Source organism: Peromyscus maniculatus, chromosome 11, assembly GCF_049852395.1.
Source record: "Peromyscus maniculatus bairdii isolate BWxNUB_F1_BW_parent chromosome 11, HU_Pman_BW_mat_3.1, whole genome shotgun sequence".
Taxonomy (NCBI): Eukaryota; Metazoa; Chordata; class Mammalia; order Rodentia; family Cricetidae; genus Peromyscus; species Peromyscus maniculatus.
The window spans coordinates 103,663,439-103,685,811 of NC_134862.1; the positions used below are offsets into that span (position 1 = coordinate 103,663,439).

Here is a 22,373-nt window from a genome sequence, read left to right on the forward strand (position 1 = left end):
TGACAGCTCAGGAAACAGACTCAGGAAAATGCTAGACCACTATACCCACTATAAAATTTGTGAGTGACAGACATTGGACCAGTATTCCTGAATTCTCTGTACTTCTTTCTGCTCTGTGACCTCAGGCCTTCTAATTATTAGCCCAGTTTTTCCACTCAGAATCCAGCTTTCAGCAGCCTCCCTGATGTCTTCAGAGAGGCTGTGTTGAGACTTGTGCAACAATATGACAGAGAAAATTAGCCTGGGTCTGTTCTTTTTCCCTATTGCTAACCTTCCAAGTAAGCTCTGCCACGGGACCAAGGGGATCAACACTCCCCACATAATGCCCATCCATGGGAAAGAAAAACATAAGCAAGAAGAGAAGTCAGGGATTCCAATGCCATTTCCCATCAGAGGCCTTTGTGATATTGTAACAGGTACCAGTGGTGAGGCTAAGAAGTTCCCCTGCAATACCACACTGACTTCCATGACAGCCAGAGAGCTAGGGACTCGATCAGGCTAACATCCAAGATTTGTTCCTCAAGCCACTTACTACTGAACTATGTCATGGAGGAGGGAAGTGAGATGGCTGACTGTGTCTTCAGATGCTAATCTCTACTCTCTGGACTCCTCCTGGTGTGCATGGGTCAGGCATGTATGATGTGTGAAGTGGGAAGGCAGGAGCATGCAGTGCCACTGTGCTTCAGAGAGCACTTCTATCCTGCAAGCTCCTATACTTGCAATGGTGACAGGCAGCCTCATCTGCAAAGCTTGTCTTGAATGGACAATCTGTTCTCATGCTGCATCCTCCATCTTAAGCCGCTTGTGGTCCCAGGGGAGCCCACCTGTGGCCCATATTCTAGAGAAGACCATGCAGTGTGGCCTCCTGCAATTCCCCATTTAGCTGGAGAGTTTGAGGATTCTGTTATTTCCTTTCTGCAGCTCCTCTTGAGGAATTCACGTCCTGCTACCGGCCTCAGGACATAGCTAAAAATAACTTGCTTTTCAAACTGAAATCTGGGCGAGTTGGGAGCCTTTGCTTGTGAGCCGGAAGGGCTGTGTTAGAGTAGCTAAGCTCAGCCCCAGCCTTGCGCTGCCCTTCCTCTTTCCAAGGAAGCCTGGGACCTCGTGAATCACCTCCAGAACACCCATCAGAATCCCCCTGGAGAAACGGAGTCAGGTTAGACCACCTTGGCACTGTGCTGGCTACAGACCTGTGCTGCAGAGTGGAGGGACAAGAAAGAGAATCTCTAAATATACAAGGAAAAACTGGGTGGGGGTGGTGTCAGACTAGTTATAACCCCGTCCAGCCAGACTGGGGAGTTGAGGGAACAGGCAAGCCTCTGCTAAGCTACCTGGGAGCAAATTCTCTTCCTAGCTGGAGTGTTTCCATTCCTGTCGTCAGTGCACCCAGAGTTCTGTCAGTACTTGTCAACAAGGTTGCCCAGACACTCTATTTAGCTTGAGAAAGGCTCTCTTAGCTAAATGGCTGCTGCCTCTTCTGATGCAGCTTTCAAGTAACTGCTGTACATCCTAAAAGTCATGGGAAGCAAGATTGTCCAGGGATGACTGGTTTCCTGATCTCTGTCCCCTTGCCTGGGATCTCCCCATGCTGGTCTTAGTGGGTGTCCTCAAGGGTCCTTTCTGCTTACTGGACAGCTTCTTGGAATGCAGACAGGATCAAAGCATTCAAGAGTGGAGGCTGAACTTGAAGTACTGTGATCAAAGCCCAGGGCTAACTAAACTCACAGATGATTGAACAGCCAGAATTCTCCAGCAGCGACCAGATAAAACTGACCCTCCTAATCCTCTTCCTCTACTGCTGCCCAAGTATTCAACAGAGAAAAGAGCTTAGGGGTTCCTAGAACCCATCTATTCCTTTCTCATGAGGCAGGGGCTATGACTGGTCTACAGAGGAATAGGCTCATCTACCATTTTAGGGGGTTTTTCAGGTTCTGGGATGGCAGGTTTAGGAATCCAGTCTTTTTTGAATAGCATACTTTCCATAAATACCCTTCCCTCAGGGACAATGAGGAACACGACCAGAGGTGACCAACACTTCTCCTTTCCTATGGATATCAGAGCATGAAAAGAAAGTATAGGATCCCAGGAGTGTGAGGTAAAGGGAGTCTGAGATAAGATGAAATGTTATTGGCATATCATACTAGAATAAGGGGTCCTAAAGTGAGTATGTGGGGAAGACATTTCAGTCCTGACATCAACACTGACTGAGTGAGTTTTAACCTCTCTGAGAAATAAAATTGATGCCTTGAAATGGAGATGCTTTGTACAATGTAAAGAAAGCATACAAACAAAAGCGTATTATATAGCATAATGGCTAAAGACCAATGATAATGGGATTCCCTTAGCATCCCTCAGAGGGGAAAATATGTTAAAAATAGAAAAGCTGAAATGCAGCAAAAGAGACCCATAGGGCCAGCTGGATTTGAGAATCCTGGTCAAGCAACACAGTTCATGTAGAACTTACTTTTAGTCTGACCCCTTGCCTTATGTTTTTCAGAACCATGTGAGAGCTGATTCAGAGAAGTGGAGTAGCACACAGAGGAGCTGTCCCAGCAAGCCTTGTCCCTCTCGGGATGGAGCAGAAGAGGTCCCAGCTGTGGGCCATGCAGGCTGACAACTTGTCTGTGGTACTGCTCTCAGTGGCCTGGCTGCTGCTAGCTCGTGGAACCACAGGTATGCCTCAGTTCAGCACTTTCCACTCTGAGAACCGTGACTGGACTTTCAACCATTTGACTGTACACAGAAGAACAGGGGCTGTGTATGTGGGGGCCATCAACCGTGTCTACAAGTTGACAGGCAACCTCACAATCCAGGTGGCTCACAAGACAGGGCCAGAAGAGGACAACAAGGCCTGCTACCCACCCCTTATTGTTCAGCCCTGCAGTGAGGTGCTCACACTCACCAACAATGTCAACAAACTACTGATCATTGACTACTCTGAGAATCGCCTGCTTGCCTGTGGCAGCCTCTACCAGGGCGTTTGCAAGCTCCTGCGGCTTGATGATCTCTTCATCCTGGTGGAGCCATCACACAAGAAGGAGCACTATTTGTCCAGCGTTAATAAGACGGGCACCATGTATGGTGTGATTGTGCGCTCTGAGGGGGAAGATGGCAAACTTTTTATCGGCACTGCTGTGGATGGCAAGCAGGATTATTTCCCTACCTTGTCCAGCCGCAAGCTACCCCGTGATCCTGAGTCTTCAGCCATGCTAGACTATGAGCTTCACAGTGATTTTGTCTCCTCCCTCATTAAGATCCCCTCGGACACCCTAGCCCTGGTCTCCCACTTTGACATCTTCTACATCTATGGCTTTGCCAGTGGCGGTTTTGTCTACTTTCTCACTGTCCAGCCAGAGACCCCTGAGGGTGTGGCCATCAACTCAGCTGGAGACCTCTTTTATACCTCAAGAATCGTGCGTCTCTGCAAGGATGACCCCAAGTTCCACTCCTATGTGTCCCTGCCCTTTGGCTGCACACGTGCTGGGGTAGAATACCGCCTCCTGCAGGCAGCTTACCTCGCAAAGCCTGGGGAAGCTCTAGCTCAGGCCTTCAACATCAGCAGCGATGAAGATGTGCTATTTGCCATCTTCTCCAAGGGGCAGAAGCAGTACCACCACCCACCCGATGACTCTGCCCTCTGTGCCTTCCCCATCCGGGCCATCAACTTGCAGATCAAGGAGCGGTTGCAGTCCTGCTACCATGGAGAGGGCAACTTGGAGCTCAACTGGCTGCTAGGAAAGGATGTGCAGTGTACCAAGGCGGTAAGGAACCTCCATATACTTTGCTCCTGATTTCTCTGTACCCTTGTATCCTGAGCTTCTGGGCCAATAAGAGCCTGGGAGAAGAATAGGTTTTAGGCAATCAGGTGATGACTACCAATTGCAGAGTCTTGCCTCCATTGCATTCTTCAGATAATTTTGCTGATTCATTAAATCAATACTAACACATGCCTTTGTATGCTTACAGTGCACCAGGTACTGCTTTTGGTGCCTGCTAAGCCGCATGACTAAGCTACATGCTCTCAGAGAGCTTAACTACTAGTGAGGCAAAACAAACAAACACATAAAACAGCCTAGCCCGGTGTGGTGGTGCACACTTGTAATCTCAGCACTTGGACGAGTTGGGGGTAGGAGGGTTAGGTGTTCAAAGTCATCCTTGGCTACATTAGTGAGTTCAGTGCTAGCCTGGCTACATAAGATTCAGACAAATAAAATGATACTGCCTGCCAATGGTAAATTTTCTGTAGAGAAAAATAAACCAGGGCAGAGAACAATACTAGAGAATATCTACCATTGAGAGAATAGTATTTGGAGCAGTGGCTGAGAGAAAAAAAAAAAACGCATTCCAGAGAGAGGTATCAAGTGCAGAGAACTTGGGGCGTGCCTAAGCATAATATGAACACCAAGGAATCACAGCTTGATTCAAGCATGAGAGAAGGTACCACAGCATACTTGTTAAGAATTCAAGATTTGAATCTAATCAATTAGATTAAAAATTAGTTCTTCCACCAATATTCTGTGTGTCCTTGAGCAAGTTATGTGTTATCTGAGCTACGTTTTTCATCTTTAAAATAGAAATAATAATATCTTTTTTATTATCAGGATCATGTCATATGAGGATAAATAACTTATGAAAATAAAATGCTTGGCATACAATAATCACTCAGTAAATGAGCATTTAGGATTACCACTGCTAATCATAGTAATGAAGGACTAGTTATTTGCCAATTATCTTACTTTCATAAAATGAGAAATCTGGATTTAGGTTATCTCCAGTTTGCTTCATAGCACTAAAGTTTTATGAACAAAGATCCTCCTCAAACAAGAGAAGTGGAGAGGAAATGTAAGGGTTAACCCCTTGCAGCATCCACCCTGGTTCCCATGGTCTTGTCAGGAGGAAACTGCTGATTCCTGCTTGCCTTCTAGCCAAAATTAAAAGGAAGAGGACACTGTGCTGTGCTCCAGTGGTGCTGCAGAGAGACAAGTCCTGACTAGTGACCATGGGACATCAGAAACACTGGTGATTGCTAAAAGGACAAGTGCCTTATAACCAGTGGTTCTCAAACTTCCTAATGCTGCGACCCTTTATTACAGTTCTTCATGTTGTGGTGACCCTCAACCATAAAATTATTTTGTTGCTACTTCATAACTGTGATTTTGCTACTATTATGAATCATAATATAAATATCAGATGTGTGACCCCCTGGGGTCTTAACCTACAGGTTGAGAACCACTGCCTTATAGGAAAAAAGTCTTCCTGTCATCCCCTGGAGAAATGCCATTTCAAGCACCAAAACAACTGGATGTGCAAAATGGTAGTCTCCTCTGGTTCTTATAGTCCAAAGGATCTCAGCGTTAAGGACCAGAGATGATTTAGTGGCCTTTAAGAAATTTAAAGATCAAAGAGAAGTCATGGCCCTGAGCTTGACTTTACCATAGTCTGTGGACTAACATGTAACTCTCAGGTCAAATATTTTAACATTGTTGCCCCCAAAAAGCATGAGGAAGGGACCCATCATTCAAGAATATCAGTTACACATGAAGGGCTGTTTTGAGCAGTTTATTATCTCACCTAATCTTCACAGGTAAAGCACTAATTATCATACCCTTTTACAGATAGAAAGACAAAGGCTTAGAGAATGTAAAATAAACTGCTTAAATCCATATAGTTGTGAACCAGAAAGCAGGGTCCGAATTCAGGGCATCCCACAGACTCCAGATGCAGGATCTGTGGGCAACTGCCTCTGAGAAAAGTCATACTTCAGTCACTTGCTGTCCACGCAAATGAAAAGGGACATCAGGCATTGGGAATACCTGACAAGACATTGAGGAAGAAATTGCCATTGAACCCCGGGGCTTAGTTTCAGAACAGATCATTTCCTTTGCAGTTCTGAAGACTCTAGCATCGGGAAGAATCTAGAGAAACCCACAGCTGCCAGCAAGGGCTTTTCACTTCTTTTACTGTACCTCAGAAACTGGCTTAGGTCACAACTCTGCAGCTCTACCAGCCCCTGGACAAAGTGGTGGAAAAATATGAAACCATGAAAACAAACTATAAAGAATTTTGACAATGACCTAACTTTACTCTTTTATTTTATAGAAGGAAAAACTGAGACCCAGAGAGGGCACATAACAATAAGGGCTGATACAGTAAGGACAGGGCAAAATCTAGGTTACCTAACTCTTATTGAGCAGCTACTACTTACAGAACAAGGATGAGAAAGAGAAACACCAAGGGTAGAGAGCAGTGCCTAGTAAATACCTGCTGGCACTGTCCAGTAACACGCTGGAAAATAGTAAGCGACTGACTCCATACAACCAGAGGAAGACGGAGAGCCCTGCTCTACAGTATTTGGCAGTTCCTGTGGTGTAAACACTGTCATGCAGGCTGGCTTTAAGCAGGAGTGACATCACTGGATGTAGATGTGTACATAGACATCTCTCATGAGCTAGCACTAGCATACAATGGCTCCTTTACTCCCAAGCTGTAGTGTGGACTCTGCCACCAGAGCTCAAGGCCATTCTTACTCTAAAAACTTGGTGTTCTTTCTTATGGGATACTCATGTATTTTTTTTAGCACCATCACTCCCGCCAGTAGCAGGAGTGGCAGCTGTCCACAAGTACAAAGGTCACAGAGACATGTCCTAGTTTACCTCAGGACTGAGGAGGGAATACAAGCTTGAGAAAAAAATAATGTGCTCTTACTTATTAACCAATTATTCTAAGGAAATGAAGCATCAGTTTGCTCCTCCCTGATGAGGGTGAAAAAGTAAGACTGAGGGAGGCTTCTGTGATGCTCACTGCTATGTCTTTTGTTTTTCTAAGAAGCCTTTTCCCAACCAGGTGGGAACAGCTCCCTCAGCACTTAAGGTTTTTCTTGGTCCGAAATCTGCAGCCTTTACTTCGAGATTCCATGCTGGGCAGTTAGCTGGGATGTTTTGGAGCATCCATCAAGATATAGCCCCATGCCAGGCAGTATGCAACCCCTGTCCTCAAGAGTCATGCATTTCCCTCCCTTCTTGCCCCCTCTACCCAGAGAGACATCTAGCTGGGCATGCTATGGTCTTTTGAAGCTTGAAAGCCCACCCCTCAGTGACATACCTCCTCCAACAATGCCACACTCTCTAATTCTTCCTGAACAGCCCACCAACTGGGAATCAAACATTTAAATATATGAGCCTATGGGGGGCATTCTCATTCAAACACAACACTGTCCATCCAATCTCCCTTTGACAATTCCAGAAGAGGATGCTGTGACCCCAGTGAACTTAGCCAGAACATAGGGTGAGAATGAATCTTCTCATTCTCTATACAGCAAATTTTCTCACTTATTGAAGGTAGCCTTCTTTCAAAGTGACACAGTTCCTCCTGGCCCACCACTAATCCCTTCAAAAGGCTGAAATAAGAAGAAATCTCTTTGAACACCTATAACGTGCAAGAGATAGCGACACACACTGATAAAAGTCTTTTTTACATACATTGCTTCACTTAATCCTCTATAATTCTTTCCAGAGGTGTGGGGGAGGAAGTATATCATTCCAAATGAAGAATCTAATGTAGATTAAATTTTCCATCACAGGCTGGTGGTACAGGCCTGCAATCTGTTACTGGGGAGGCTAAGTCAAGAGGGTTACGAGTTCAAGCCCTGCCTGAGCAATTTAGTGAACCTTGTCTCAAAATAAAAAGTAAAAAGAGGACTGATGAAGTAGCTTAGTGGTAGAGCACTTGCCTAGCATGCAGGAGGCCCCAGATTCACCCCCCCCCCCAGAACTCTAAAGATTAATAAATAAAGAAATCCCAAAGCAAAAGACAATATCCAATATTATCATGACATTTTCAATGAGTCCTCAGGATGTCAGTAGTGATGGTTTAGTGGCTTAAAATTCCTCATGCCTCAAGGAAAAAACTCTACAGCCCAAGAAACACTAGCTTGCTCAAAGAACAAACAGGAAACCTCTACGCCTGTGGAATCTTACAATGTTGCCTCTAGGCTGAATATCCTTTGAGGGAACCCTGTTAAAATAGACAGATCTTCACAGACATGGTGTAAGGGGACATGAAAAGAACCAGAAGGTGAGTTCAGTCAGCTTGACAACTTGAGCCTGGCTTTCCTGGCAGAAAGGTAAAAGGTATGCATGTGACTCTGGGAGAGTGGAGATGGCTAGTCACTCACAGTCTGGTCCCATGGGAGCCAAGATGTCATTGTGGGCCAGGTGACAATGAGCTTTGTCTCTAACATATTAGACCTTTGATCCCAGGCCTGATCCTTTCTGAGGCCTGGTATTCTTAGGCTGTCAGCAATGGGTGGGTAGTTTGAAGTGACCCTGCCATTCTTTCACTGTGATTCACTCTAGTTCTCTCCTGTCCTTCCAGCCAGTCCCCATTGATGATAACTTCTGTGGCCTGGACATCAACCAACCTCTGGGAGGCTCCACTCCAGTAGAGGGACTGACCTTGTACACCACCAGCAGGGACCGCCTGACCTCTGTGGCCTCCTATGTTTACAATGGCTACAGTGTGGTTTTTGTGGGGACTAAGAGTGGCAAGCTGAAGAAGGTAAGAATCAGTAGCCTGACTGAGTTCTCAGTTCTCTTCTTCTAGAAGGTAGTGGTCAGTAAAGATTTAGCTATAGGCAAATTCTTGTTTTCTTAGGGGGAAGGGAATGGAATGAGGAAGAAGATAGGGATCAGTTTTGTGGTTTAGCCTTAAGTTGTTTCCTCCAGCCATGAGTCAGTAAGTACCTAGGAAATACAAGTGCATTTCAATGTTGTCAAATATCAAGGTATTGGGAAGGTACTTTGCCTAAAGATAAAAACCACTCTCAAATTCCAAATCAAGTAGAACTTATTTGTTGTTGCTGTTGTTGTTTTTGTTATCCACATTGTGAATGATATGCATTGTGACCTCTACCTGGGACCAGCTGTTGGCTGTAAACTGAAAGAAGTTGGCTAGGACAGATTTTGGGTCCTAAGAGCTGTAGTGGTGGATGCTAGCATCAAGGTACATGATTGGTGCCTAGGTATAAGACCAGCTACCCATCTTTCCAGCAGTTGTAGACTGCCCTCCCCACTTTCTTACCCAAATCTCAGCAGCCAGGAGAAAGGAGATATCTTCTAGGCCTCATTGGGTATCCCTACAAGCTGGAGAGAACAGGCTGTCTCGGACTGGGAACAAGGGGGCCCTCTTATGAGGGAGGCTGAAGCCAATAGCTTGTACCTGCTTGTTGAGTGTTTAGGGTGTGGATAGGGAGCACAGTCTGGTTCATTATGTGGGATTATAACAGCTGCATTATTTCCTGTCCCAGCTAATCCCCTTTCCCCAAGCTTACTCTCCTGCCACCCCTCACTAGTCCTAGCACCTGTGGATCAAGGCACAGACAAGATTTGGCTGCTCCTTATCCTTTGATGTTGACATTACCAGGCTCCTTCCTCCTAATCCATTTAGAGCCCTGGGAGGTTATTGTTGGGGAGTGTAGAAGAAAGAGAGCTGGAGGGGAATCTGAGGAAGAATTTCCATATTCTTGTTTTAAGTTGTTGTAGAGGAGGTGGCAAGCATTATGAGAAGATAGATAACTTTCCAGACTTCTCTGGTCTTTGTAATTCCAAATCCCTTTGACCATTTCTTAGCTCTTGGGAAATGTTCCTGCTTGATTCTGTCTTGGACCATCACTCTGCCCCACAGCTATGGGCCTGTCTTGGCTTCAGCATGTGGAAGAAGGGGTGACTGTGGTCCTATCATTTTCTTGCCTAAAGCTGGGGAGGGCAGGAGTCATTCCCTACAAGAGAATTGTTCCCTGAGAGAGGTGGTATTCCCTGAGGTTGGGGAGTGGTATATTCTGCTGGTCACATCTCGGCTTGCATGCCTGAGGCTGTCTACCTCCTTGCTCAGCAAGGCTCACCTCATCTAGTTAGGCACATTTGCCTGACACATGGAACTTGGGCAAGGGGGAGAGTTGGAATACCACCTACGCAATCCTCGGCAGGCTATGTGCCATTCTTAGACATCTGCCTATGAAGCTTCTATTACTAATCTGCCTGCCAAAGGAAGTACCTTTCTCTAAAATTGTACAAAGGTTATCTAAGGTATAGCAAAAGCAGCATCTGGGCTGGTGCCTGGCACTTTATCCATCTTTCTTTCATCTCCAGTTTCTGGTCCAGACTCTGTCTTCTTTACTATCTTGGAAGCTCTATTAAAGGATGGTCTATTCATACTAATTCTCTTTAAGCCCATCACTGAAGTTTTATTCATAGGATAAGCCTAACAAAGTAGAACCATCCTTGCAAAATAGGACTGTGTTCTGAAAAGCCTTGAAATCATCTAGCCTACTACCCTCATTGTTGCACAGGGAAACTGAAGCTTAGAGAAATAGAGTGATTGATCCAGATAAAGAGATGTAAGGCTAGTTGTCTCTTGTCCTGACCCCCAAACTTGGCACTCTTCACTTTGAGAAGCAGCGGTGGAGCTGGGGGATGGAGGTTGAGAGTGATTTTCAGGCCCAGACTTGCTACAGAGTTTAATCAAGGGCTAGTATCTCTACTTACTCTGACCTTAGACCTAAATTAAGACATCAGTATTATTAGATAAAAAGAATGGCCCAGCCAGTTTTCAAAGGAGTAACTGCATCTGCTGACCCCTTAGTATTCATGCATCTTACTCAGTATACATCTTTTCATGTCTCACACACATGCACATACACACACACACACACACACACACACACACACACACACACACACACAGCCCAAGTTCTCTGGGCCTTGTAGGAACCCTGTGGAGGTAGCAAGTTCAAGGGCAAGGCTGTAGACATAGCTACCCACTTCATGTCCCAACCTGCAAGATGTCTGTCTTCTTACTGTGAGGTGCTATTCCTTTGGCTATGAACTCATGACATCACCATTCTTTCCCTCTGAGCAGCTCACCTTTCCCTTCCACCCACACTACTTTGGGGTACTTGATATCCATACCTGGCTCCTAGTGGCCTCTCACTTACCAAGCCACTCACCCCCACCCTCTCCAGAGAGAAAGCCCATGAAGAATTTATGGAATGTCCCCAGGAAATTCTAGCATGGTCCAGGCCCCATAGCTCTTTCAACACAGGAAGGAAAATAAAGAAAAAATAGCTAAGAGTCAGGCAAGGGGAGGGAATCTGGGTGCGTCAGAGCTACTCACTTCTTCCCTGCCTGGCCAGGCGTCTCTCAGACGGTCCAGCCCTCATCTACAGAGGCTGGTAGGAACAGGATGTCCCTGAGTGGGGAAGTGAACTCACCAAAAGTGGCATAACCACAATGTGATCTTAGGTGCTCATACACATAGGGAACCCAAAGACCAGGCCTTTGTCTTCTGAGGCACCAGCAGGTGGAAAGAACAGGGAGAATAGGACGGAGACCTCAAAGCCAAGGTGCAGCACATGTAGGACTAAGAGCTGTGCTTTACAGGATGTGGAAAGACAGGCAAAGCTTCACCACAGGGTACAAGCAACAGCTCAAGCAATAAATGTGGGATCAGCCTGCAAGGTCTCATAAGGAGGAAGAGTACCAGGTTATGCTTTTAAAAGGTGAATTAGAGCCTAGTATGGCTCTGAACCCAAAGAGAAATGTAAGAAAAGGACTCAGGATTAGAGCCCAGCCAATTGTGTGGTAGTACATGCTTCAGCAAAATCAATTAGTCATCACCACAGAAGCAGAAGAACAGCTTCCAGATCATGAGCAGCATTGACTCCTCTTTATGAGAGAGATAATATAACAGAGTATAAGAAACCAAGTATGAGATAAACAAGGGCAGCAAGGATGTGGGAATCATGCTGTGTTAAATAGAGTTCAACAAGGATGAAAACCCAAGGAAAAGGAGCAAATTGAGTAGATAAAGACAGTTCTCCAGATAATGCAATGTACTGAGCACCTATTATATTCTAGGTGCTATGTCAAGTCCTTTGCAGCTACTAACTCACTGAACTCTGATGCAGCCACTCTGAGGTGAGTGCTGTTATCAACTTCACTTTGCAGATGGGACATAAAGGCAAAGTAAGGTAAAGAGATTTGTCCAGTTCATGACTGAGCCCAGACTTGATTCTCACTTGTTGGCATGCTTAGCCATCAACCTGTAGAAGATGAATTAGGCTTAGTCATTGTGGCTGCAGAGGCTGTTATATGTAGTTGCTGCAAAACCAGCTTTTCCCATAACATAGGGAACGATTTGTTATAACCGAACTGTCTTACTTTAGGGAATGAATACCTGGTCATTAGATGCATCCAGTAAGGGGTACTGTAGAAGGACTAACTCTAATCTAACCCTAGTTTTAACCCTGCATCCACCTACAGAATCTTTCTCATGATGTCACTGCTATGGGTTACTCTGATTCCTTCAATGGAACATGTATATGGTGGTTTGAATGAGAATGGCCTCTATAGGCTTATACTCTTGAATGCTTGGTCCCTAGTTTATATACTGTTTAGGAAGGATTAGGAGGTGTGACATTGTTGGAGGTGTATCACTAGGGGGTGGCTTTGAGGTTTCAGAAAGCCCATGCCAGGCCCAGCCTGTCTCTCTCTACCTTCATCTTGTGGATAAGATATAAGCTCTCAGCTATTGTTCCCTCATCCTGCCTGCCTGTCCTGCTGCCATGCTTCCTGACACGATCATGGACTAACCCTCCAAAACTGTAAGCGAGCCACCAATTAAATGCTTTCTTTTATAAGTTGCCTAGATCATGGTGTCTCCTCACAGCAATGGAACAGTAACTAAGACAATGTGACAATGAAAGACAGGCCACAGCAGAGAATGGGAACAAAGACAAGAAGGTCAGGGCACCCTAGATAAGGACTTTGCAGTTCAAGCTGGGTCGAGCCTGCCCTAAGCATGGCTGAAAGTTTTTCAGGGTCAGGAAGAGGTGTTGGGTATGGGCAGGGCAGGGCCAAAGTGATAAGGGTGCCTGGGGCAAGACACAGGGGATGGAATGTATGGTGCCTTGGAGCCTGAACACTGTCCCCTGTCATGACATCCTCCTGATTTGATTAGAGCATACTGTAGGAATCCAGAGAAAAGAAACAATGCCCAAGCAGGTAAAGGAAGAGTGGTGGCAGGAACAAGAAACTCATTTCAGATGTTTTTCTGATTCCAGGGAAGAGTAGAGTATGCAGTGCAAGCAAAGTTAATGGGACACAGAACCTGGGGCCATGCTAAATCAGGGAAGACAGGAGTGTGTGTGTGTGGTGGTGGTGGTGGGGGGGTAGCTCAAGTTTCAGGATGCTGCTGCTCTGGTTCCTTCCCACCATTCACAGTTGCTAGAACTCTGCCCACCTGCCCACCCTACTGTTCCACACACTGCCATGTGCCCTTGCAGAAGCCAAGGTGGCACTCTGCTTCAACCTCCAGTCTTTGGAACTGAGGATGTAACCAGGAGTAAAATCTGCTGTTTCTCTGCCCCTGGCCTCTTAGAAAACGTGTCTATTGCCTAATAGTTGTGACACATGCTCTACCCAGTCACTTCAACCATTGAGGGCAATGCCTGTCACATACCCCAGGCATCTGACCCCACTGCCAGATAAAATACTTCACATTAGGAACTCTGTAAGCTAACCTCAAATGTACTGGATTGTACTCTGCCAAGTCCCATTTTAATAATTGGAATAGAATTGGGTGCCAGGAGTGACTCTTATGGATGGGGCTATTGCAGAGGACAGTATTCATAATGGGTGAGCAGGTTCACTGGCTGGCAGCAGATAAGGTGTTATGGAAACAGAAGAACTCCTACTGGATTATAGGAAGAGAATGCTGATAGTATTTAGAAGAGGGAGTAGTGGTGCTCTGAGACATTAGCCGGTAAGGCAGGAGGGGACAGCATTTCCAGTGTTGCCTAGAGACCCTGGAATAACACACACAGCCATCTGCCTCACCTGGATTAGATGGAAACCTTGTAGTAGGCAGGTGCAGAGACCCAGGCAACCACTGTTCCTCTAGCAACCCTTTGATTTTTAAGCTTTGGAACACTTTTGCAAATTCACCAATACTGTTCAAGTTCTAGAGATGACCCTGGCTGTTTTAATAATTAGCTAACAGTAACCCCTGAAATTCCCAACGTTTTTAAAGGTAAACTGTTCCTGCCTTTTCTAAGGAATACACCAAGGTAAGTTTTCTAGTCTCCACCTACCAGAAGCCCTGACATCCCTACCCCATCTTCTTGTAATCTCACAACTGATCCCTTAAGCAAAGCCAGAAAAAATGTGTACTTCTTGCATTAACATCTTAGGCCTTAAAGAACTGATCAGAATTCCTTCCCAGGGCCCAGAGTTAGTGCACAGAGGTTTGATAAAAGTAATATGTCCAGATTTATACACCCCTCTTCCCACATGGCCATACTGACATTCACACAGACTTCCTCCCTAACACCCGAGTTCCTAGCCTATTACTTGGCTCCCCTTCTGGTGTGGGGTCACGGTGGCAGCTGAAAGGCCTAGTTGCATGAAAAGCTGGGAAACATGACTTTCTTCCTTGCCAATCCCATGGAACAAGAACAATAGCCACTGGTTCCTCAAAGTGGAAATGATTCACTTCTCTCTCTGCATGAATCCTTGATCCTGTAAACAACCAGGAATAGGAGCTGGGGAGGCAGTTCCAGAAGCCCTGGTGATTATCCTGAGACTAGACACATCTGACCTGGTCCTCTGGCATCCCCAGGCATCCCAGCAATGCTGAGTGAAATCTGGAGTGGTGGTGGGCCGGTGGATACTCTGACCTCCCCAGAGCCTGCATCACAGGGGTGGGGTACTGGCTCTGGAACTCACTGCCACATCACTGTAATGAGACTGGCTCCTTGCCCAGACTCCTGCCACCAAATTCACTGTTTGTTTTGTTGTTTTATGGACCCCTTGGGTCCAGAGGACTGGTCTTCCCAAAGCTGGGAAAAGAGGCATTTGGTTGGCACTAGGAATAAGTTATACTTACAGATACCCTCCCCCATATGTATAACCTACTCAGCCATGACAGATGTAGGCAGAGGGTTTTAGCTCTATCCAGAGTCCCAGCAGGCCCAGGGAAAGGGCTTCCAGTCTCCCAGAACCCTTCTGAAAATGGGAAGCTAAGGGCTTATTTATTTTTTGCATCTTTTGTGCAGCTTGTACAGTTCAATCCTAGTGATTCCTGTTTGAGGCATAAAGCAGAGTGTTCTGCTGGCTGTTCCTAGTCCAAGAATGAGTCCTTGCAACTTGGGACTTATTACAAGAATGTTAGAAACCAGGGAACTGTGCCTTGGAGCAAGAGATTGGAGATAATGATTCAACCTCATAGCATTCAGGTGATCCAAATAGGTTCTATAGAATTTGCTACAGGCCAAGGTGCTAATGTGTAGAAGTCACACCCTCAGGAAAGTGCCCACCAGATACATACATGTCCTTTAGGCAATTAGGTCTTGCCTACCTATGAACAGGGACATGGACAAGTGTCTCTTTCAGAAAGGACTTCCAAAGACCAACTGTTCCAGTTCCTTCCCTTTGGGGTAGGACTAATATACATAATGAAAATTCTGTAAGTTTCCTGTGATCTAGTTCTGAATACAACCTGACAGCAATGTGATCTCTGCAGTGACCTGTCCTTATAAAGCAAAGGTGATTCTTATCCCTGCTCCATGAAATTATGTTACTGGAATAGTATTTATCAAATGTTGTGGTTTGAATGAGAATACCCCCCAACCCCTGCCCATAGGCTTATTCGTATATTTGAATGCTTGGTTCCTAGTTTGTGAAATAATTTGGGAAGAATTAGTAGAATTGGCCTTGTTGGAGGAGGGTTTCATAGGGGATGGGCTTTGAAGTTTCAAAAGTCTGTGCCAGGCCCTGTCTCTGACTCTCTCTCCTCTCTCCTTCCTCCTCTCTCCTCTCTTCTCTCTCTCTCCTCTCTCTCTCTCTCTCTCTCTCTCTCTCTCTCTCTCTCTCTCTCTCTCTCTCTCTCTCTCTTTCTCTCTCTCTCTCTCCTCTCTCCACCTTGTGCTTGTATTTAAGATGTAAGCTCTCAGCTTACTGCTCCAGCACCATGTCTGCCTGCCTGTTTCTGTGTTCTCTGCCATGATGGTCATGAACTCTAACCCTCTAGAACTGTAAGCCCCAATAAATTCTTTTATATGTTGCCTTGATCATGGTGCCCCATCATAGCAATAGATGTGTCAGAAGCTAGTGTCAAAAGTCCTCTTCCTAATGGAGATTCCATCTTACTGTGGGAAGACAGACAGAAGCCAGAGGTGAGCATGATCCCTAGCTTGTGTGGATGGTAAGTGCCGATGGAAAAATAAAGTCAAGGAAATGATTCACATGAAGCAGGGAGGGCAGAATTTGGCACAGTCACAAAGTGTGGCCTTTTTCTTTTGTTTTGTAGAATAAGGTAGCAACAAACACTTTGGATATTTGTCATAAGGATTAAAAAGATAGTATATGAAGATTACTTAATAGTGACTGTTTCAGAAGAGTCTTCTGTGATTATGGACATCTTTGAGACTTCCCTCAAATCCTACTTCTTCCCTGCTTCCCTGGAGGTAGTGACACTATCAGATCAGGCTTCCTTTTAGTGACATGTTTGCAAGGTCAGATAGAGGAAGACACTCCTGCCCCCGACCCCTAGTCCTGAGTCATGGGAAAAAAAATATTTGGAAGACTGGCCCAGCTGAACCCATCTAATCTAATCCCACTGGACTTTGGCATCCAGCTACATTAGTCACCAGTGAGAGCAAACAATATGTGCTGGCCCTCCCTAGGGCGGAGCTGCAGGAAGTGAGGATCTATGCCTGCTGCTTTGCAGAATTAACCAAACCAGCACTGTTCTCTCTTGATGCCTGCACCCAAGCCAACCACAATATTGTAGTGCTACACAGCTCTGCCACACAGGAAGCAGTTTCTTCAACTGGACCACCATTGTCTGTCTTGCCAGATTGCTGTGGGTGTCTGAAGTGAGGGATGTAGAATATCTGACATGGAGCCTTGTGTGCAGTTTAAGGGAGCTTAGTGAACAGCAGCTGTTGCCACTGGCATCCTCACTACTAGTGTTGCTTTAGTCACCCCTATACTGTCACTGTTTTTCTTTCAGAGGTCTGAGTTCTCTGTTTCTATCATCGTTCTTAGATGCTCAAGAACTGGGGTTGTTCTGTGCTCTGTTGCATGTGGTAATAGTCCGTACACTTCTGGTCATATGGCTAATCGAGGGAAGATGTGGAAATCGGAGACAGAATTACAAACATTTTAGGGTATAGATGATCCCCACACATATTTAAGTAATTTGCAAAAACCACAATGATCAAATGAAAAGGTCCTGGCTCCTGGAATAGCTAGGTTTCTCTTTCTTTCCTCCCTGTTAGCATACCTTCTGTCCAGTGAGATGCAAGGCAGAGAGAATGAACCTGGAGTTCTGAGCCTCCTAGTCTATCCCAATCCTGTCTCAGCCTTCAGAAAGTCCTTTAGGCTTCAAAGTGGAAAAGAAGTTGAGGAACTAATGCCAACGTATCCTAACCAATCACTACTCTCCTACTTTTCTGGATTCCATTCCAAAGCTAGTGCTACCAGCTGAGTATTGTTACTGTCCCTGGAAGGAGACATAGCTTCAGTGGGTTCTGTAACAAATCAGATTGTTCTTTGCTCGAGTGTTCTGGGGTTTGTGAGTAGGCAACAAAGACAAGGGTAGAGACTACCGAGTTGGGAGCTGTGGAGGGGCCAGGGCCTTCAAGAAGAAAGCTGACATTATCAAGTAATATCAGGAGCATTCTTGTAACTATAAATGAATTTTGCAGCTAGAGGAGATTCTAAAACAAGGTCTAATCTAGAGATCCTGGACAGTGATGTATGTATCATTCCATTTTCTGAAGAAGCTAACCAGGTCTTGAAAGTTAGGGTAGTCTACTCAAACTCACACAAGTTCTTAGTAACAAAGAAATTCTGGAGTCTGGGTTTGGGCCCTTCTCTCAGTGAAAGAATCTTCCTTTGCATCTAACATTAGATCGACTGCTGCTTCTCACTAGAAAGCAAACATTTTTCTGAGCAGAACCCAACTTTGGTCTGGGGATTATTCTCAGAGCGGGATCCACATAGCCTTTGCCAGGCCTGACCATGTAGCCTGCCCTAGAGTGAACTGCTGTTCTGACCCTTCATTCCACGTGTCTGGAATTCTTACCAGAGTCTGTCTATCAGGAAGGCTTCTCAACCACCAAATGTTTGCCCTAAAGCTGAGAGATCCTGACAAGTTACAGCAGTGGGACTCTCCATTCATACATGATAAGCCAGCAACTCTGTCTACTATAAACTAGGCACTTCCTGTATACTAAGCCCTGAACTGAGTGTCTTTTCAGTTATGCTTCAGCAACTTTTATCAGGTAAAAATTAGTATGTCCATTTTACATATGAACAGACTGAGTGAGGTCCAACAAAGTTAATGACAGAGTTTCTTTGCTACAAAGCAGAGAGCTTGGATTTGTATTCAGATCTCCATAAATCCAGATGTGTACTTTTTTTTTTTTTTTTTTTTTTTTTTGGTTTTTCGAGACAGGGTTTCTCTGTGTAGCTTTGTGCCTTTCCTGGAACTCACTTGGTAGTCCAGGCTGGCCTCGAACTCACAGAGATTCGCCTGCCTCTGCCTCCCGAGTGCTGGGATTAAAGGCGTGAGCCACCACCGCCCGGCCCCAGATGTGTACTTTTAACCACTGGATTTCACACTTTATTGACCTTCTCTAAGAATCTATTTTTCCAGCTGCAGTCTTGTATGACAAGACTTTTCCCTTTTCTCAGAGAGACACTACATGTATTTCTCACCCTAGAAAGGGATCCCATGGCAGACCAAAATATAGGTACCACCAAAGTCCAAGAGGAGTGTGGGTGAGGATTTACTTACAAGAACAGAAATGATTCAAAGAGCTACATTATCAAGACCCATCCTAGCATGGGTGACAGTCCACAAAAGTTGGGAAACCTGGAACACACTGCATTAGCTTACAAGCAGCTCAACAGGTTAAAAAGTGGTCTTTCCAAGTAACTCTAGTCTAAACCTCTTCCAGGCAACTTTGCTAGTGAATCTGGTAAGTTTCAGGGACTTCCTAAAGTTATTTTGAGTTATATCTTTCTGCTTAAGAAGCTTCCCTGTAGGATAGAATGTCTCAAGTCCAGGGGAAACTATTACACAACTCCCCCTTGACTTTTCATAGAGTTGCAAGAAGTGGAGGGGGTGGAGACAAACATTTTGCATTCTGTAAAGCAAAGGTGCCCAGGAAACCAGGAACATGGCAGCTGTCAGCTCAGCACACTCTCTTGTTTCACTCTCTTCAGGCCTCCTCCTTGGATTCACAGTGGGTGGGGTGACAGCCTTTTGTGCCACATACAATCTCTAGCTGACTTGCCTTTCTCCAAGCATCACTATTTGCTCAGAGCTTTCTGAAAGGGACACAAAAGAGAGCTACTGACAAAGCCAAAGGCTGCTGGGTAGGGCAAGGGGCCTGGCCTGTTACCCATGCATCCTTCAGAGAGCCCCCCCCCCATTCTTCTTCAAAGACATTATTTAGGTTCCTTTATGTGCCACTCATACCCATTCAGAGATGACTGGGCAAAGGTTTCAGTGTGGGTGAAGAGGACACTGAGAAATGGAGTCATTTTGATTTAGCAAATTGGAAGAGACATTAATGCAATAGTTAACAGCAGACCACTGCTGAGGGGATGGACCTGAATGTTCAATCTTTGTTTATGGGGCTTACACAATTCCATCAATATTGATGCCTGATGCCTTTGATTCTGACACTAATCATTGCTATGAATTAAATTTGCAGACCTATAATTAGGATTGCTATTAATAGGGCCCTAAGCTAAGTACCACCATGTCCTGCGTCTCTCTCATGGTTGAAAATGGCATCCTTGGAATGCTACTAATAGGACACACCTGGGATTTGTCAGGAGTGATGCGAAAATTATACATTCTATATTTGTATTAGGCCTTTACTGAAATGCCAGTGAGCAAAGGTGAACCTGGGGAGAGAGCGATGCCACACAGTGCTCAGGTAGCAGCCAGGTGTCTTCTCTTTGAGCCATGACACTCCAAAGTAAACTAGGCTGCTCATGATCAAACTTCAGCTCCCTGGAAGGTCTTCATCTCAATCTAACCTGACATCACCCAGAGACGAGATACTACTGTGGTCAGAGCTGTGCTTAGCTGGAAAATCATTAGCTATACCTTACTGGTAGACCCATCTGGGGGTATCACTTCCAAGTGGATGACTGGGACAGACTCCTCCACTCACAGCTAATTCCAACAATCCCATCCAGGGAGATCCATGGACACAGGTAACTTAGAAATCTCATATCAAAAAGCCCTTTGGGCACAGTGGAGGGTTTCAAGAGGATGTTTGAGGCCTTGTTCCAGGTAGATTTGCAGCATGTTGAGTCACAGGAGAGACTGGGCTTTCACTGAGAACTGCACAGTTCTACCCTAGAGACACTACATGCCTCATTCACCCTCTGCCTGAGTACTCATGCACAAGAATTATCAACTTTTCCCAATAGCTTCTGTGTGATGACCCTGTATCACTTACAATATTTATGTGCCCCAGTGGCATAAGGGCTGCATTAGCCATGCCCTTTTGACCTTCAAACTGAAAATATTTTTTCTTCCCAACCATCATTTATTGATTTTTTTCCTTTGTATTTTTCAGTCACTGTGAGAAGACCATGGTTTGAGTTCAAGTTCTTATCCTATTTGCTGAGGATGTGGCCTTGCCTAAGCTAATTAACCTCTGGGAAACAGAATTGTTTTAGAGATACTTTTTTAGAGAAATTATCAGATCTTCACAGGCTTAATACTTACAATTTTATCATTTACCACACAAGTGTTTTTCCCCTTATACATGATGTTGAGCAGAGATGGGATTTCTGTCAGATAATTGTAGGATAGCTGTTGGTTTTGATCCCTTTAATGTTTGAAGTTGTCCTGGTGCAGGACAAGTCCACAGTGCCTATCACATGTGTTCCATCCTATGTTCCACATAGCTCTACTCACTTTGCTTTTTTATCTTGCCACTTGCAAGGTCTTGGATAGTACAGCTAGAATCCCTAAATTTGACTTATCTTAAATGATTGTATTAGGTACCCTAAAATCCTCCCCCCTTTCCTCCAATCTTTCCAGTAATCTAATTGTGGCTACTTCAGAAGTCGTAAACTGTGGGCAGCTTCAGTCTTAGGCAAATCGGTGGTATCCCCAGAGGAATGACTACAGACAGAGAAAGAGAGGAAAAGCTTGCCCAACCTCCAACAACCATCAAATCATAGAAATAAAAAGGCTGTCTCCTTGGTGCCTCCCTGATATTTATGTCTGAGCTCAGCAGACACCCCTGGGTTGCAGCCAGTCTGTTTCGGCATTAGTCCATTACACTTTTTATGATGCATGTTACCCACCTCCCCTACCTCACCCGGAACATTTTATGACTGTCCTTTTCATTTCTAGAAAGAGCTTCACAGAATGGCAGATGCTTGCATTTCCCCCACTCTTTGGGGAGCTATTCATGGCAGCCTGTCCCAGGCCGTAAACAGCAGGGGATAAACCACAGCCACTGGCAGCCAAAGCCAAGTACCAGGAGGTTCAGAATGTGGGGAGGGAGGAGTTTGGTGATGTGTGGACCTGAGGTCCTAGGGTCCATGCCCTTCACAAAGAGTCAGGGCCACTGTAACAGTGTTGAATGATATAACCCTCCAGGTCTCCACAAAGGCTGGAGGGAACTCCTTCCACTCTGCCTCATACTGGTGACCTGAAGCCTTGCATCCTCTAACTAATCAGAACTGGTACAGTTTACAGTTAGGAAAGAAGAATTTCCTTTGGAATTATCTACTCATTCAAGGGGCTGTACAGACATGCTCTCTATACATGCATGCCTCTCACTTCTTGTCCATGCTTCTACATGCTGGAGCAACTTTTTTCATTTCTCTGCCCTTTTCCACCCACTCTCTTTGCAGCATCCATACCAGCTTCTTCCTCCTTCCATCTTCTTCCATTACTCCTTTCGGTACTCTTCTCTTTCTCACAGCCAAGACCAAACCTTTCCAATCCATCACTACCTCTCCTGGATCATTAAAACTTCACCTTGGACTCTAGTGTTGTGGTAGTAATATTTATTTATCTCAGCTCTAGAGTTGCACACATAAGTAAGTCACTTGTGACACTGTGAGAGATAGCACCCAGGGCCAGCTTTGTTCTGTAAAAGACACCCCTGGAAGAAGAAAGCCAACTTCTGAATGAATGATGAGAGCTTTTAGATTCTCTCAAAATACAGAGATAGAAAATGAAAAATGAGTGGGCAAGAGAAAGTGTGGGGGTGAGGGAGACCAGACCAGAACCCTGAATAATTAGTGTATAGGATGAGGGTTTTT

At 45.2% G+C, this 22,373-nt stretch overlaps 1 protein-coding gene across 4 annotated transcripts in view; it reads left to right on the forward strand.

Annotated features, from left to right (window-relative positions):
• The window catches only part of Plxna2 (plexin A2), a 198,767-nt gene that overhangs the window by 22,695 nt on the left and 153,699 nt on the right, over positions 1-22,373 (forward strand). For 3 of the 4 annotated variants that reach the window (XM_076548301.1, XM_006986754.4, XM_076548303.1), the window contains 2 exons: positions 2,501-3,764; positions 8,377-8,559. In XM_076548301.1, the coding sequence (XP_076404416.1) occupies positions 2,577-3,764; positions 8,377-8,559 (1,371 nt within the window). In that variant the 5' untranslated portion in view covers positions 2,501-2,576. Of the gene's footprint in view, positions 1-1,047; positions 1,160-2,500; positions 3,765-8,376; positions 8,560-22,373 lie in introns of those variants that run through there. The other variant, XM_076548302.1, reaches the window with a different exon arrangement.